The sequence below is a fragment of the Camelina sativa genome, chromosome 2 (assembly GCF_030686135.1).
Source record: "Camelina sativa cultivar CO46 ecotype springtype chromosome 2, ASM3068613v1".
Lineage (NCBI taxonomy): Eukaryota > Viridiplantae > Streptophyta > Magnoliopsida > Brassicales > Brassicaceae > Camelina > Camelina sativa.
Window position 1 is genome coordinate 4,545,825 of NC_141881.1, and position 16,482 is coordinate 4,562,306.

The window sequence follows — 16,482 nt, forward strand, 5'->3', positions numbered from 1 at the left end:
CAATCAGAATCAAACAAGTCAAGCCAAGCAATAGGGGGTTTGGTTCTAACAGTCCTAATATAAACAGAGTAAAAGAATATAGACAAGTAAACCACACGACCTAAGCACTCAATGCAAGCAATCGAGTACAGGATCGAGTGGGGTGATCGAGTATGCAAGTGAACTATGAACAGCTCGAGGTATTACTCGATGCAGGTTATCGTGTACCTGATCGGGTAAGTGGTCGAGTAAGTAAGGAAAATGCAAGAAATTAAATACGAAAAATCCTAAGGATGGGGGTAATCGAATCATAAGTGTTCTAGACCAATACGGATGCCTTACATGCCTCAAGCAATTATTTCCTAGACAATGAACCTCTAAAACCTTGTCACCACACTGTCGCACTAGTAACAATCAACCTTGAACATACTACCACACTGTCGCACTAGCAATATGAACAAGCAGGCATTAAGAACAATTCATTTTTGTCAGTATACTTAGACTTATCTGATTTTGTCACTCAAAGTTAAGTATACCTCTATCATTGACCTAATCAAGCATTTTATCTACTTCTTTCGGCCTGTAGCATTGTAAACATCCTAGATCTAATCTCAACCTGTCGGTCCGTTGACCGCATTAAGAACAACAACCTAGAAGGAAATTTATCTATCATAACAATCAACTAAAGCATCCTAACCGATCAAGAACACCTAATCATCTATCACATCCCTAGAAACTTTGCTACACTACTCGACATAGAAACGAATGATAAAGCCATAGAAATAAACGAAAATGACATTATTAAAAAGATAGAGTAGAGTAGAAAAGAGTAGGGATAAAAGATCTATGAAAAACTACAAATTAAAAGTACAAAAACAAGAAAAAAATGTTGAGTCGCTCAGTTCTCTCACAGAAGCTCTCGCTCTCTAGTTTGAGGGTCTGCGGCGTGCTTGTTTGCGAGCTAGGGAAAGAGGGGGTTTATATATGGAAACCCATTTGACCTAGCTTCCCAGACCTGCCCGATGGTCTACTCGATGGGGTACACGAGGCTTGATTCGGGTAACTCCTCGGGTGGATCTTCGGGTTGCTCTTCGCGCTCTTGGATCCTCTTCGATCGTGTTGGGGTTTGGACTTGTTCTTGTAGCTCGATGGCTCCTTCGGGTACATGCTCGAGTTGTCCTTGTTTTTCTCCATTTTTGGCTCTTTAGCACCTGTTTGCATCCAATATATGCAAAATGTAGAAATGCAACACCCTAAATGCTCTAAAACTTGATTCCTACAGTAAATGGTCTAAAAATGCTAAGTTAGAGGTATGAAATATGCAAAATATAGACAAAAAAAGGATGCTAAAAACATGTAAATTAGAGTGTTATCAGACCCCCAAACTTAAATCTTGCTAGTCCTCTAGCAAGTAAGTAAGAAGGTACGGTTTGAAAGTGGGGACTCATAACCTTAAGATGCTAACCGAAGGATGCAAGCTATAGTCCTTAAAGATAGTTTAATGGTGCTAAGATCAATCAACATATTTACAAATATTTTTCTATGCTTATTGCCATGCATCGATCTAGCTCAACCTCCAACTAAAGATAAGGAACATCTCTTTCACATTCAATTAAGTGTTTGGCGAATTCTTGCAAATGGAAGGTGAATCAAGCTCAATCGGTTTCAAGGGTAAGGCTTTTTGATAAGGTGGTTTCAAGCAAATTCTTTAGGTGGTTTCTCTCAAAAAGTGGAATGCTAGATAGTCGTGAAAACTATCTAAGACTGAGAACAATTTGGGCATACAAAGCTTAACTCTTGATGATCTACCCTTTTCTCATACATTCATAATATATATTTTTATTTTATTTAAACCTCCTAGAATTTAACTACCCACACCTTTGATTTTAACTCCTTTTTTTTCTTCTTTTTTTTTACTCCCTAAGGTTTAGACTTTTAGGACTTATAAAATTCTAGCTCTTAATCTCATTTTTTTTTTATTTTTTCTTTCTTTGCTAAACTCCTAATATACATATATTCTTTTTCTTTCTTTCTAGGAGACTATAGCAAGAATTTTTTTTTTTTTTTTTTTTACTTAGAGACTTAGAGCTAATTAATTCTAACCTTAGGGACTTTTCTCTTTTTTTTTATATATACCACAACCCATCCCCAAATAAACATTTTTAACCACCTATCCTTCAAAACCGAATCTATTAGCTAGTTCAAATCTAACTTAGCTAAATCAAGAGGCAGTTCTTTGTCGTTCTCAATACTCTCAAGGTTTCACAATCTATAGCACAATGAAAAAGGCCTCACTCAACAATTCACATCGAGGTTTGAAAGAAAGGTTTGGGTTCATGGGTAGGACAAATGAATCGGGTTAAACAAAAAGATTGGTAAAATGAGGAGTGCTAACCCGAGTTTAGAGTTACCATGAGCAAGTATTCAAGTTCAATAAGCAAGACAATTAAAGTTCAAATTAAATCCAATAATATAGAGATGTTCTAATGTTCAAGCAAGTGGAGGAAGCATTCAATCGACACCAAGGGTCTAAGCAAAGATTTTTCATTTTTTTCCAAAGATTGATCTAGCAACAATGAACTGTGACTAAGGGTTATAGCTTCAATCCTAAGGTTTGATTTTTAAACAAGGTGGTTTTAATCATTGTCCCCTAAGATGCATATGCAACAATCCTATATGAAACAAACTAGACTCAATCCTAATATGCAAATGCAACTACATGAACACTCTTCTATTTTTTTTTATTTTTTTTTTTCGAAATTTTTCAAATTTTTTTGGGTTTTTTTAATGCACATAGATGCAAACTCAAATGAATAAAACTAGCATGCAAAAATTTGAAATAATAAAAATAAGAAAATAAAACACAATGTTAAATACATTCTAGGACCCTCCCCCAAACTTAAATTACACAGTCCCTGTATAAATAAAAGTTGGAAAAGAATCTAAAAATCACACAAAATGAATTAAACTAAATGCAATGTTATTTACAAAGTTTGGATTAATGTGGTAACTCATGGGTTGGTGAAAAAGGAGGTTGCAGCAGCCTCCATGCTTGCCAACGTATAGCCAGGGTCGTCTCCGGCTTCAGCAGGTGCCGGTGTTTGCTCGTCAGAGAGCTCAGTAATGTGCACGGACGACTTACTCGGACCAGCATCCGAGGTGTTGATCGAGGGTGGGATCGCGTAGCTCATCGGGTAGTAGGACGAAAATGGCGGAAGAGGCCCAGAATGATCACAGGTGTATCCACTCGCAGGGTGCATCGTGTACGGCATCGTGAATGGCATCTGGAATGGTGGAGGAAAAAGTCCAGCATAATCACCCGATTGGATGCTCGATGGGTGCATCGGATAGTGCATCGTGTACCCCATCGGATTGGTTGTCGGGAAAGCGTCAGAGTGGCTTTTCCTCAATGCTTCTGGTCGGGTGATGTCCTCCTCAGCTTGGGGCTCGTATGATGATGTTCTTTGAGGTACAGGAGGTGGCAGTCCTCGAGTTCCTCCTAGTGGTCCGCTTCTCCCCATTCATGTAGGTGCTTGTGCCGAGGTAGGAGCTGAGGCACAGCTTGCCTTGTCTTGCAACTCCTTGATCTGACCTCCCATTACCTTCACTAAACCGGCAAGATCCTTCACCTTCTTCACCAAGAACTTGTTCATCTTTTTCAACCACCCGATCCTTTTGTGAGCTTCCCTCACTCCAACCGGTTACTTTTGAGAGCATGTATACTCCTCAAAATCGAACTCCTTCGAGCTATCTCCTTGTCTCTGCCCGGTTTCTTCTCTCTTCTCAGCCTCGGACTCCTCCTCCGGGTTGTACAGCTCTTCCAACAGCGGTGCGAAGTCAATGTTGTGTCCTAACCAAACCTTGGTGTATGCGACATTGGGTAAAACCGTTTGAGCAGATCCGGCGGTTGGATGGACAAACTTGAACAATGTCATGTCATTAGGCCTTTCATAGGCCAAGAATCTTGCCAGCACAAGGTAGTCCGTATCCAGCCACTATGGTTCATGGACAATTCCCTTTAAGGGCACATCGCATGCCACTAATATTGGTGTAACTAGTCCCCCAATAGAGATCTCTCCACCTCCTTTTCTCCTTTTCACAGCCCAAGATTTCAAGTACAGGAATTGATCGAGTAGCACGAACAACATACTAGTATCAGCTATGTCTCCTACTAGCGGTGTTCCATCCCTAGCACTATCCAAAACTCCACACAATGCAACATCCAATCACTGAAGCTCATGGTCGTTCACATTTCTAGTCTCTTTTCTAGCAAAAAGAGTGCATGCGAGGGACTTGTGAAAATACCTCAAAACAGGGCTCCTTATTTGAGCAGATTTGGAGCTCGTGGACTTGTAGGGGTGCTTGTCTCCTATTGTCAGCCATAGGGACCTCATCTCTTCCTTTCTGACCTCCATACCTTCCCCAGTACCAGCTTTGAAGCCATACAGCGTCTCCATCTCCTTGAAAGTCAGCCGGTATTCCGTGTTACAAACGGAGAAGATGATGAACCCGATCCCCCCATCGGGTAGTAGGGTCGGGTGGTGCTTGAAATAGTGCAGCTTTAGGGTTGAAAGGAAGGGGACTATCTCCTTTTCATAAGCTTCCAGATGGGATCGCATCATATTGCCCTGGTGGCACATATCGAACAAAAATTCAACATCTCTAGCGATGCCCAATTGCTTCATTGTCTCATGGTGAGGGTATCAGGTACCAACGAAGCTCATCTTCCGGAAGACTTTGAACAATCTCGCCGGAGTGTCGACTTCCTTTTGCTTTAGCCTCCGCGAGGCTTGGCGGGTCCTCTCTCTATGATCCTCTTCTCTTTCTCTTTCCTCCTCCTCAGCGTGTTGATCTTCTTCCACCAGTGCTCTCTCAACCACCTTCTCAGCCTTCTCCGAAGCCGGTCTCTTCCCCCTTGCTATTGCGGCTCTACTCCTTGATCGAGAGGTTTGGATCTCACCTTGTTCTTCTCCTCCAGCATCAGAATCGACCTCCATAGGGTCGGTAAGCGTCTTTTCGGATGTAGACAGGTCCCTACATCGAGGAGAACGGTGGACAGCACTCACCATTGGACTCGGTGAGCAAACTCGGGGGCTTACTCGATCGGTTACTCGAGCATCTGGTCAGGTGGTGGATCAAGTTGTGCATCGGATTGGGGAGGCTAAACGTCCACCTAACGGTCGGGAATGTGGAACGTTTTCTCTTCCTTGGGGTTGTTGAACTTCGGCGGCGTCTCCTCCGGTTGTAGCAGCGGCGGAGGTGGATCTTCTTCCCTTCCTTTGGTAGGTTCTAGCGGTTGGCTCCATGTTGATTCCTTGAGAAGAAAAAGAAAAGCTAGTCTTGGGATTAATAGGGTTAGTCTCCAAAGAAAATCGAATGAGCTTAGAATCGAGAGAGAAGAATAGAAACTTATGGGAATTGAAAAGCTTAAGAGAATGAGGGAGACTTATCTGTGATGAAGAGGGAGAAGGGTTCGACCTCCTTAAATAGGCTAGGGTTTCGGTTGGTGGGCTTCACCGATAGTGGGCTTCCTTGCGGAATTCGGATTCCACTCGCTACTCGAGCAGGGACACGATCAAGCGCGTCGAGTACGGCGTCGGGTTGACCCTCAGGTTTACCAATTCCCTCTTCCAAATGTGGTGTTGACCTCTTCAAGATGTAGCATTTTTCTTTGTTTGGTCCTGGTGGAAAAAGCTTGACCATCTATGGTTGGCCTCTTAACCCCTTTCTTCACCTCAAACTCCATCTTGAGGTGTTCACCATGTTCTATCCTGATCTTGCCTCGTTTCACTTCGATCACCGCACCAACTGTTGCCAAGAATGGTCTTCCTAGAATCAGTGGATCATCCGGTTCCTTATCCATATCCAGGATCATGAAGTCGATAGGCACTTCCAGTCTCCCAATCCTTAGGGGCAGATTTTCCAAAATGCCTATTTGATGCCTTACCGTTCTATCTGCTAGAACCAGATACTGCTTACTTGGTTTGAAGTCGGTGAATCCCAGCTTGTTAGCAACTGAAAGCGGCATGATGCTGACCGAAGCTCCAAGATCACACAAACAGCTCTTGAAAATCCAAAATCCTATTGAACACGGCAATGTGAAAGAGCCAGGATGATGTGAGCCAAAATAGGGGTGAGTCGATAGCTGGTCCAAAGGACCTCTCTAACTAACTCGGATAGGATGGAGATGAATGATGGATCGAAGTTCGCCACACAAAGTTGCGGAATGACTTTGTGATAAGAACACAAATCAATATCTAAGTGAATCACACACAAAGATAAAGATTCAACTTGTTTTCTAAAGGAATCACACACAATAGAAAAGACAAGTAAAACAAAAGCCTAAGCTTCAAAGTGAGAAAACTCTCTCTTTTATTTTTCCAAAAATATTCTATATATTTACAAGGAAGGGAAACATGAGCTTATATAGGCTCAATTTACAAATCAATAACATAAATACAAAATAAATCAAATTAATTACAGAAATAAATCAAGAATAAATTTGAGAGATTTTATCAATCATCATTGATGGAGATTGGTTCTTTGTATCTAGACACTTTCTTGATGTAGCCATAAAATGATTGTCTTCTAGAAACTTCTTCATAATTTGATCCTGATTTTCCTTGAACCAATTCTTGATGAGTTATGGATATTTCTAGGATTGCATCACTCTCTCCTTCTTGAAAAGGTTTTGTCCTCAAAACTAAAACCAAAGTTTGCATTTTTTTTTGTTTTTTTTTTTAATATTGAAAAATAGAATGAAATTAAAAGAAAGCAATTTTTTTTTTCTTTTTAAAATAAAACTGAAATTCAACAAATCAAAACAAAGTTTTTTTGTTTTTTTTTATATGAATTAAATAAAAATAAAAAACTTTTTTTTTCTTTTTTCTTATAAATAAAACTGAAATTCAGCAAATAAAAATGAACTTTTTTTTGTACTATTTTTTAAAAAGCGATTTAAATAAAACAAAAATGATTTTTTTTTCAAATTAAATGAAATGCAGCAAATCAAAACGAATTTTTTTGTTTTATTTTTTTAATGTTTTTCTTTCAAATAAAGCTAAAATGAAACAATAAGAGATAGGAGCTTTTAGCTCTGATACCAAAATGATACGAGCCAAAATAGGGGTGAGTCGATAGCTGGTCTAAAGGACCTCTCTAACTAACTCGGATAGGATGGAGATGAATGATGGATGGAAGTTCGCCACACAAAGTTGCAGAATGACTTTGTGATAAGAACACAAATCAATATCTAAGTGAATCACACACAAAGATAAAGATTCAACTTGTTTTCTAAAGGAATCACACACAATAGAAAAGACAAGTAAAACAAAAGCCTAAGCTTCAAAGTGAAAAAACTCTCTCTTTTATTTTTCCAAAAATATTCTATATATTTACAATAAAGGGAAACATGAGTTTATATAGGCTCAATTTACAAATTAATAACATAAATACAAAATAAATCAAATTAATTAAATAAATAAATCAAGAATAAATTTGAGAGATTTTATCAATCATCATCGATGGAGATTGGTTTTTTGTATCTAGACACTTTCTTGATGTAGCCATAAAATGATTGTCTTCTAGAAACTTCTTCATAATTTGATCCTGATTTTCCTTGAACCAATTCTTGATGAGTTATGGATATTTCTAGGATTGCATCACAGGATCTTCAAGTTTTTCCTCAATTCTTACCTTGGGATCCAAACAAATTCCACTTCTCAGAATTTCAAATCCAATCTCCTTGACAACCTCCTTAACCCCATCCTCTAATCTAGCTGCTTCCTTTGCAGCTTCCTGCTGAGGCTCATGTGGGGGCAAAAGCTTAAGTGGTGGAGCTTTTTGCTTAGCCATTCGCTCTACAAGCGCCTCCAACTGGATGTCAAGTGCAGCATTGAACCTTTCCTCCAATTCCCCTCCTATCAGAGCAGGTGGTTGAGGCTGATCTCCTTTCTCTACATCTACTCGATGCATCATCCGATCAACACTATCTGATACGAGCCAAAATAGGGGTGAGTCGATAGCTGGTCTAAAGGACCTCTCTAACTAACTCGGATAGGATGGAGATGAATGATGGATCGAAGTTCGCCACACAAAGTTGCGGAATGACTTTGTGATAAGAACACAAATCAATATCTAAGTGAATCACACACAAAGATAAAGATTCAACTTGTTTTCTAAAGGAATCACACACAATAGAAAAGACAAGTAAAACAAAAGCCTAAGCTTCAAAGTGAGAAAACTCTCTCTTTTATTTTTCCAAAAATATTCTATATATTTACAATAAAGGGAAACATGAGCTTATATAGGCTCAATTTACAAATTAATAACATAAATACAAAATAAATCAAATTAATTACATAAATAAATCAAGAATAAATTTGAGAGATTTTATCAATCATCATTGATGGAGATTGGTTCTTTGTATCTAGACACTTTCTGATGTAGCCATAAAATTATTGTCTTCTAGAAACTTCTTCATAATTTGATCCTGATTTTCCTTGAACCAATTTTTGATGAGTTATGGATATTTCTAGGATTGCATCACTCTCTCCTTCTTGAAAAGGTTTTGTCCTCAAAACTAAAACCAAAATTTGCATTTTTTTTTTGTTTTTTTTATATTGAAAAATAGAATAAAATTAATAGAAAGCAAATTTTTGTTTTCTTTTTCAAATAAAACTGAAATTCAACAAATCAAAAAAAGATTATTTTGTATTTTTTATACGAATAAAATAAAATAAAAAATATTTTTTTTTCTTTTTTTCAAATAAAACTGAAATTCAGCAAATAAAAACAAACTTTTTTTGTACTAATTTTTAAACGATTTAAATAAAACAAAAATGATTTTTTTTCTTTTTTTTTCCAAATTAAACGAAATGCAGCAAATAAAAACAAATTTTTTATTTTTTTTTTTAATTTTTTTTTTGCAAATAAAGCTAAAATGAAACAATAAGAGATAGGAGCTTTTAGCTCTGATACCAAAATGATGTGAGCCAAAATAGGGGTGAGTCGATAGCTGGTCTAAAGGACCTCTCTAACTAACTCGGATAGGATGGAGATGAATGATGGATCGAAGTTCGCCACACAAAGTTGCGGAATGACTTTGTGATAAGAACACAAATCAATATCTAAGTGAATCACACACAAAGATAAAGATTCAACTTGTTTTCTAAAGGAATCACACACAATAGAAAAGAAAAGTAAAACAATAGCCTAAGCTTCAAAGTGAGAAAACTCTCTCTTTTATTTTTCCAAAAATATTCTATATATTTACAAGGAAGGGAAACATGAGCTTATATAGGCTCAATTTACAAATCAATAACATAAATACAAAATAAATCAAATTAATTACAGAAATAAATCAAGAATAAATTTGAGAGATTTTATCAATCATCATTGATGGAGATTGGTTCTTTGTATCTAGACACTTTCTTGATGTAGCCATAAAATGATTGTCTTCTAGAAACTTCTTCATAATTTGATCCTGATTTTCCTTGAACCAATTCTTGATGAGTTATGGATATTTCTGGGATTGCATCACTATCGTGTATGTCATCGGGTTATACTTTGGGTTGTTCGTCAGTTTGTGATTCTCGAACCAGTGCTCGATCATCAACTCGATCAGTCTCTTCGGTGAAGGCTCGGGTTCATACTCGGATAAATAGTATTTGGCCTCATTCTTCATTGAGTCATCCACATCCTCCCCATTTTGACCATCATTGTCCCCAGTGAGGTTGTCCTCATAATCATCATCCAGGAAAATGGCTTGAGTAGTCGCATAATCCTTGGGGTTTTGAACAGCTTTACCCGGCAGTTGATTGATCTTTGGTGCGGGTTGGTTGTTGTGGTGGCCTTCCAAGTATCGAACCTTTGTGTTGAGTGATTCGTACTTGGCATTGAGGTCATTGTATCCTGATTCGATCTTGTTGCTCATTTCGGCGAATCGTTTCGCGATGTCCATAGAAGCTGTAGCCTGTTGCTAAATCATTTGCTGAATAAGACCACGTAACTCGGCTTCTTGTGACTGGTTCGGTGGACCTTGGTGTTGTTGGAACCCTGGTGGTTGGTTGTAGGTCCCTTGGTATTGTTGTTTAGGTGCATAGCCTTGCTTGGGTCTGGTTCCCTTGAACTGCAGATGGGTAGGTTTGATCTTGAGGATTCGCAACATTCGGGTTCCGATAAGACAGATTCGGATTCGGCTTGAAGTTGTTGTACCCTCTGTTGTAACTTCCTTGGTTGTTAATGTAGTTAACATCCTCTAGCTGCATAGTCTCCCCATCTTGTAGTTGAAACTGCTCTTCCTCTGATATAGCATGTACATGCTTCTGCTGGTTGAGGAGCTGATCGAGCTTATCATTGAGGGCTTTCATGTCCCTCTTGTACTTGGCATCTTCCTCTCCTGTAGATCGCACAGAGCGATCATATTCCTCATTGTAGTTGCCATCAGATTGAGCCAAGTTCTCAACTAGGTCCCAACCTTCATCAACATCCTTGTTGAGGAAGTTACCATTGCTTGCGGTGTCCAGCAACATCCGTATCTTGGGGACCACTCCTCGGTATAGTGTGCTCAGCAATGAAGCATTACTGAATCTGTGATGTGGACATCGAGTTTTGTACCCCTTGAAACGTTCCCAAGCTTCATTGAACGTTTCGTTGTTCTTCTGTACAAAGCTGGAAATTTCATTTCGCAGCCTTGCGGTTCTGGAGTTTGAGAAGAATTTGGCGAGGAATGCCTTCTTGCACGCTTCCCAAGTGGTGATGGACTCCTTAGGGAGCGATTTCTCCCATATGTGTGCTTTATCTCCCAAAAAGAATGGGAAAAGCCTGAGCTTGAATCCATCTTCACTGACTCCATTTATCTTAGTTAGGCTACAGAGCCTATCAAATTCATCCAGATGATCCAATGGGTCCTCCATTGGCAGTCCATGAAACTTGTATCTCTGTATCATCTGGATGAGACTACTCTTGATCTCATAATTGTTGTTCTGCACAGCTGGTGGCACAATGCCATTCCTCTGAGTGTGAGTAGTCGGAGCATCTCATGCTCCTATGTTGGTCCTTGCTTGAGGAGCTGGTGGACCGTTCTGATTATTCATCGTCTCCTCAATGGTTGCTAGTTCCGGTTGAACTTGTTGTTGTCTGAGTAGCTGAGGTCTGTCGATGTTGTCGATGAAAGGACTCAGGTTCTAGCTACCTCTGGATCGTGTTTGCATGCACAGGCAAGTATCCGAGTGTGTACTCGAGGATCAACTCGATCCAGGTGATCGAGTGACGGGTCGGGTGGGTGCTCGGGTTGTACCTGAGATTCAAAACAAACAAAGGCGAAAGCAAACAAGTCAGTATCCGAAACAAATATAAACAAACGAACTTGATCTAGCAAGTCCTGAAATCCTAAATGTAGCAAAATAAGACAACCAAATGGCAACGGCGCCAAATTGATAGACTAGTTTTCACCAAGGGTATCAATTCCCTATGCAGTTGTAGTACAAAGGGTTATCAATCCAAATGGTTGTGTATTGCTAGCAGATAGGATGCAATCAGAATCAAACAAGTCAAGCCAAGCAATAGGGGGTTTGGTTCTAACAGTCCTAATATAAACAGAGTAAAAGAATATAGACAAGTAAACTACATGATCGAGTACATGATCGAGTGGGGTGATCGAGTATGCAAGTGAACTATGTACAGCTCGAGGTATTACTCGATGCAGGTTATCGTGTACCTGATCGGGTAAGTGGTCGAGTAAGTAAGGAAAATGCAAGAAATGAAATACGAAAGTTCCTAAGGATGGGGGTAATCGAATCCTAAGTGTTCTAGACCAATACAGATGCCTTACATGCCTCAAGCAATTATTTCCTAGACAATGAACCTCTAAAATCTTGTCACCACACTGTTGCACTAGTAACAATCAACCTTGAACATACTACCACACTGTCGCACTAGCAATATGAACAAGCAGGCATTAAGAACAATTCATTTTTGTCAGTATACTTAGACTTATCTGATTTTGTCACTCAAAGTTAAGTATACCTCTAGCATTGACCTAATCAAGCATTTTATCTACTTCTTTCAGCCTGTAGCATTGTAAACGCCCTAGATCTAATCTCAACCTGTCAGTCTGTTGACCGCATTAAGAACATCAACCTAGAAGGAAATTTATCTATCATAACAATCAACTAAAGCATCCTAACCGATCAAGAACACCTAATCATCTATCCCATCCCTAAAAACTTTGCTACACTACTCGGACATAGAAACGAATGATAAAGCCATAGAAATAAACGAAAATGACATTATTAAAAGGATAGAGTAGAGTAGAAAAGAGTAGGGATAAAAGACCTATGAAAAACTACAAATTAAAAGTACAAAAGCAAGAAAAAATGTTGAGTCGCTCAGTTCTCTCACAGAAGCTCTCGCTCTCTGGTTTGAGGGTCTGCGGCGTGCTTGTTTGCGAGCTAGGGAAAGAGGGGGTTTATATATGGAAACCCATTTGACCTAGCTTCCCATACCTGCCCGATGGTCTACTCGATGGGGTACACGAGGCTTGAGTTGGGTAACTCCTCGGGTGGATCTTCGGGTTGCTCTTCGCGCTCTTGGATCCTCTTCGATCGTGTTGGGGTTCGGACTTGTTCTTGTAGCTCGATGGCTCCTTCGGGTACATGCTCGAGTTGTCCTTGTTTTTCCCCATTTTTGGCTCTTTAGCACCTGTTTTCATCCAATATATGCAAATGCAGAAATGCAACACCATAAATGCTCTAAAACTTGATTCCTACAGTAAATGGTCTAAAAATGCTAATTTAGAGGTATGAACAATGCAAAATATGGACAAAAAAGGATGCTAAAAACATGTAAATTAGAGTGTTATCAAGTCCTCAGCTGGCGGTCAATCCTACCTCTCTTCATATGAAAGTACTGAAGATCTTGACTTAGTTCTTGATGCGCGGCCTCAATCTGCACAAGCGAAATCGATAACGGATTAATTCGGAGCAGGCATGGATTGATGTCTCACTAAAAAGGAAGAACAAAAATAAAAAGATAGTCAGCTTCATTAGCACGCCTGTTAATGTAAAACGGCTTAACGTTGCCTGGAACGAAGTCACCAATCAGGGCAGGATCCGTTTGAGTTGGTTTCTGATCCGCTTCCCTTCGGCACTCGTTGCAGTACACGACCAGACATGGCGGCAAAGCTGCTATTCTATCAAACCCATTCTCGATCCAATCCTTTGGATGAGATTCAAGCAGTTCGAGTTTGAGTAGCAGTTCACGTTGCACCTGCTCCGATGCGGCAAGCAGGTCGCGATACTCCATGTGGCGGTCCTCCATGTCGTGGAAAAATTCTTCCAAGTCACGCCTTTCTTCTGGTTTGACACGGAACATTAACATCCAAGGAGCCTGAATGTTCGGATAGTAGGCCATCCCTCTTTTGATGGCTTCGGCATTTGAGAACATCAGGACATCGTTCCCGGTTAGGAGGGATTCTACGCTGCTAATGGAGCTAGGCATTGTCTCGGTTAAAAAGTTTATCTCAAGATGGTTGATTCAAAGATAATGCCAGTTGATTTATATGAATATGAAGAGGGGAATCTTTCCTAATTTCATGAAAATGGAAAAATTTAATCCCCTTGGAATTATAAATTTCTTTTTCTCACGAAAAGGAAAACTTTCGATAAGTAAAGGTAAGACCCCAGAATTGGTCAAACCAAAAGAGAAATTGGGCCAACCTAGTCGGCAATGTTTTACAAGGGTATTTGAACCCATACTCAAAAGAGTTCTAGCTTCTAAAAAAAAAAATGAAAAATCAAACATCCGAGGCACCGGTCAGATTGGCCTGGAAGATCTCAGCATTGGAGCCATGCGGATGACGAACGGAATCCGGAGCCATGGTCCTGGGGTGGAGAAGTCCATAGCCGAGGTGATCCGGGGACATGACGAGGTCATTTTCACCCAGTACGAGGACAACCATCCCATTGATAGCTTCCTCGGCCTTGGCCTTGTTTTTATCGATCTCCGCGATTTGCTCATCAGGAATAACGGCCCCCTTTCCAATAAGATATTGCACCGTTTCCTGCACTCCAGTAGCTTGGTTCAACAGATCCTCCAGGGGGCGAACTTTGTCTTGTTCGACCAGATAAGCCCTGACTTTATCCAGTCGGGTCTGTGCTTTCTTTGGTGTTTGCTCCACTTTTTCAAGCCGATCCCGGTGAACTCTTTTCACTTCGGAAGCCAGTTTGGTTTTCAGCCCTTCGCATTCTTGGCGCAGTTTGGCGTTCTCCTCTTCAAGAGTGACTATACGCGAATCTAGTTCGCCAATTCTCAGTTCGGATTTAGAGATTATCCCGTCCCTTTCGGCAAGAGTGGCTTCGAGTTCTTTGATCCAGGCGTCTTTCCCTAGGCTGGCCGCTCTGATCTGTTCCGTGCATTCTTTCAGTTTCTCTAACTCGAATCCAGAATTCGCGTGAGAATTGACTTGCCTGTCATACAGTTGGGTCAACGTGTTGATCTTGGCAGCAGTCTGCAAATTTGAAGAAAGCATGTTAGGTCGCCCATATGAAATGTCAGCATCTTCAAAAATAATATAGGGATAAGAACCATAAAATGGGATTCGGCAACATCGAGGAAAGCCGGGTAGAACTTCAGTTTATCTGCTTCCGGGTGGATTCGATTGGAAGTCTTCAGATTCCGGAAGAGTTCGCCAGAAGCCGCACGATTTGTCACCAAGGGATAATCGCCGAAGTAGTCAAAAGCGAAACAGTTGGTTTTATCATTTCCTCTTTTCAGACGAAATCGATCAGCTGATTCTAATCCAGCCTCTTCTGCCGAACGCTTGCGATTAACTACGGATTACGGCTCCAAAACTGACTCGTCTCCGATCTGCTTCCCTTTGCTTTGCTTCTTTTTCTTTTTCCTTCTTTCCCCAGCTTCGGGCGGAAGGATGTTCTCTTCGGTGGCTGGAGGGTCAGCTGCTTCAAGGGTAGGAGCAGGACTGTCGTTTTCAACGACGTCCTCAACACCAACTATGTCGATGTTTTCTTCATTACCCTCAACAGGGTCGGTGTCAGTTCGGACAAAAGCCTGAGAGTCCGGATGCACAATTTGAAGGGAGCTAGCATCAATAACACATGCTCCAACAGACGCTTGTCCTAGCGAACTCGCGAAACTTTGTCCTGGCTTTCCCATTACTTTTTTGACTCTCCTACGAGTAATAAGCTCCCACCGTCGCGAAGTCCCAGAAAATAATGCGTCTCTGGCAGATTGATAGCCGCGAGCTAGACGAGTCGCAAAGAGGGGACGATCTGAAAGCAAGAAACAGAAAGTTAAAATTAGTCAGAAATGCCGCTATCAATCAAAACGAGCGGGAAAATTAAAGTCTACCAGGATTTTCATTCCACACTCTCCGATGGAAGCCTAGCGGGTCCTCGAACGAGTATTGGTCGACGCGAACGAAAAAATAGCAGTCGGCCCATTTTTTGAATTTGCTGACCTTCCTGCCAGGGAGAAAGTTATGTTTTGGCCTCATATTCACTTCCCAGTTCTCTTTGCTTTTCGATATTTTGAAATCTGACAACTGTTCAAAGCATTGAACTCCTACTTCGGCCGCTATAGTAAGGGCGGCGACGAAATTACAAACACTACCCGGGGCGAACTGGCAGATCGGCACCCTACGCCTCTGGGCGTACCTCGACAACAAAGCAGGAATCGGAAACCAGAGGCGGCATTTAGAGAAGTAACCTTCGTATAGGCAAATGTACCCTGCCGGAGGGTTCGAGGGTCGCTGGTCGTCCCGTGGGATTATAATCGTAACACCGCTGTTATCCAGACCACATGAGTTCAACATACTGTTGACAGATTTGATCAAACTCGAAGTTTTCTTTCCTCCAATCTGCCCTTCGTGATCCAACAAGGGCAAGATATCATCGACCGAGATCCCAACGGGAATGAACCGATCTTCTTCTGAGCTTAGATCGGTGTTAGGCAGTTCGGTGTCCTCGCCTTCATGACGATCTGATTCTCGATCTATAGGTTGAGTTTGAGAAGAAGAAGCTCCAGCCGAACAGCGGACCAGAGGAAGTTGGGCTTCGGAGTCCGATCTGTGTGATATCTCCTGATGCGGGAGCTTTACGTTTGGAATTGCACCAAATTAGTTGATCGCATTCGCTTTCTCGCGGGGAAGTGGTTTGCGAAGTGCTCGCCATAACAGATGATCGGAGAGTGCGGAAGAAAACTAAAATAAATAAATAAAGAGGAGAGAGTTCGGAGCAGATTACCTCTCGCTGTTGGCAGAAAATGAGAAATGACGAGAGCAGAGGCGTATTTATAGAGTCAAGTGGGCGGCAACCCTATGAAAGCAATCATGACCTACGCGACTCTTCGGATTCCAACCTAGCAGATATGACGCGAATGACACGTGTCATCAAGACAGTTTACAGCGAGATAATACCGGAAATCCAGGTTAGAAAATCAAAATTCTTTATGGTTTAGATAGGATATATTCTTTTCCTTAGTTCA

The 16,482-nt window shown here is 40.8% G+C and overlaps 1 protein-coding gene and 1 non-coding gene across 2 annotated transcripts in view; one reads left to right on the top strand and one right to left on the bottom strand.

Moving 5' to 3' along the window:
• Positions 1-10,566: 10,566 nt before the first annotated feature.
• LOC147948256 (small nucleolar RNA R71) lies at positions 10,567-10,673 on the top strand. Its single transcript, XR_015586117.1, has one exon. It is a non-coding gene; the product is annotated as a small nucleolar RNA R71 (small nucleolar RNA).
• A 3,101-nt stretch (positions 10,674-13,774) lies between these two features.
• LOC147948257 (meiosis-specific protein ASY2-like) overlaps positions 13,775-16,482 on the bottom strand; it is a 3,125-nt gene continuing 417 nt past the window's right edge. The window contains exons 2-5 of the mRNA XM_087465971.1: positions 15,349-16,090; positions 14,822-15,269; positions 14,566-14,746; positions 13,775-14,488 (exon numbers count right to left, since the gene is read on the bottom strand). Of these exons, the coding sequence (XP_087322097.1) occupies positions 13,775-14,488; positions 14,566-14,746; positions 14,822-15,269; positions 15,349-16,090 (2,085 nt within the window). The remainder of the gene's footprint in view (positions 14,489-14,565; positions 14,747-14,821; positions 15,270-15,348; positions 16,091-16,482) is intronic.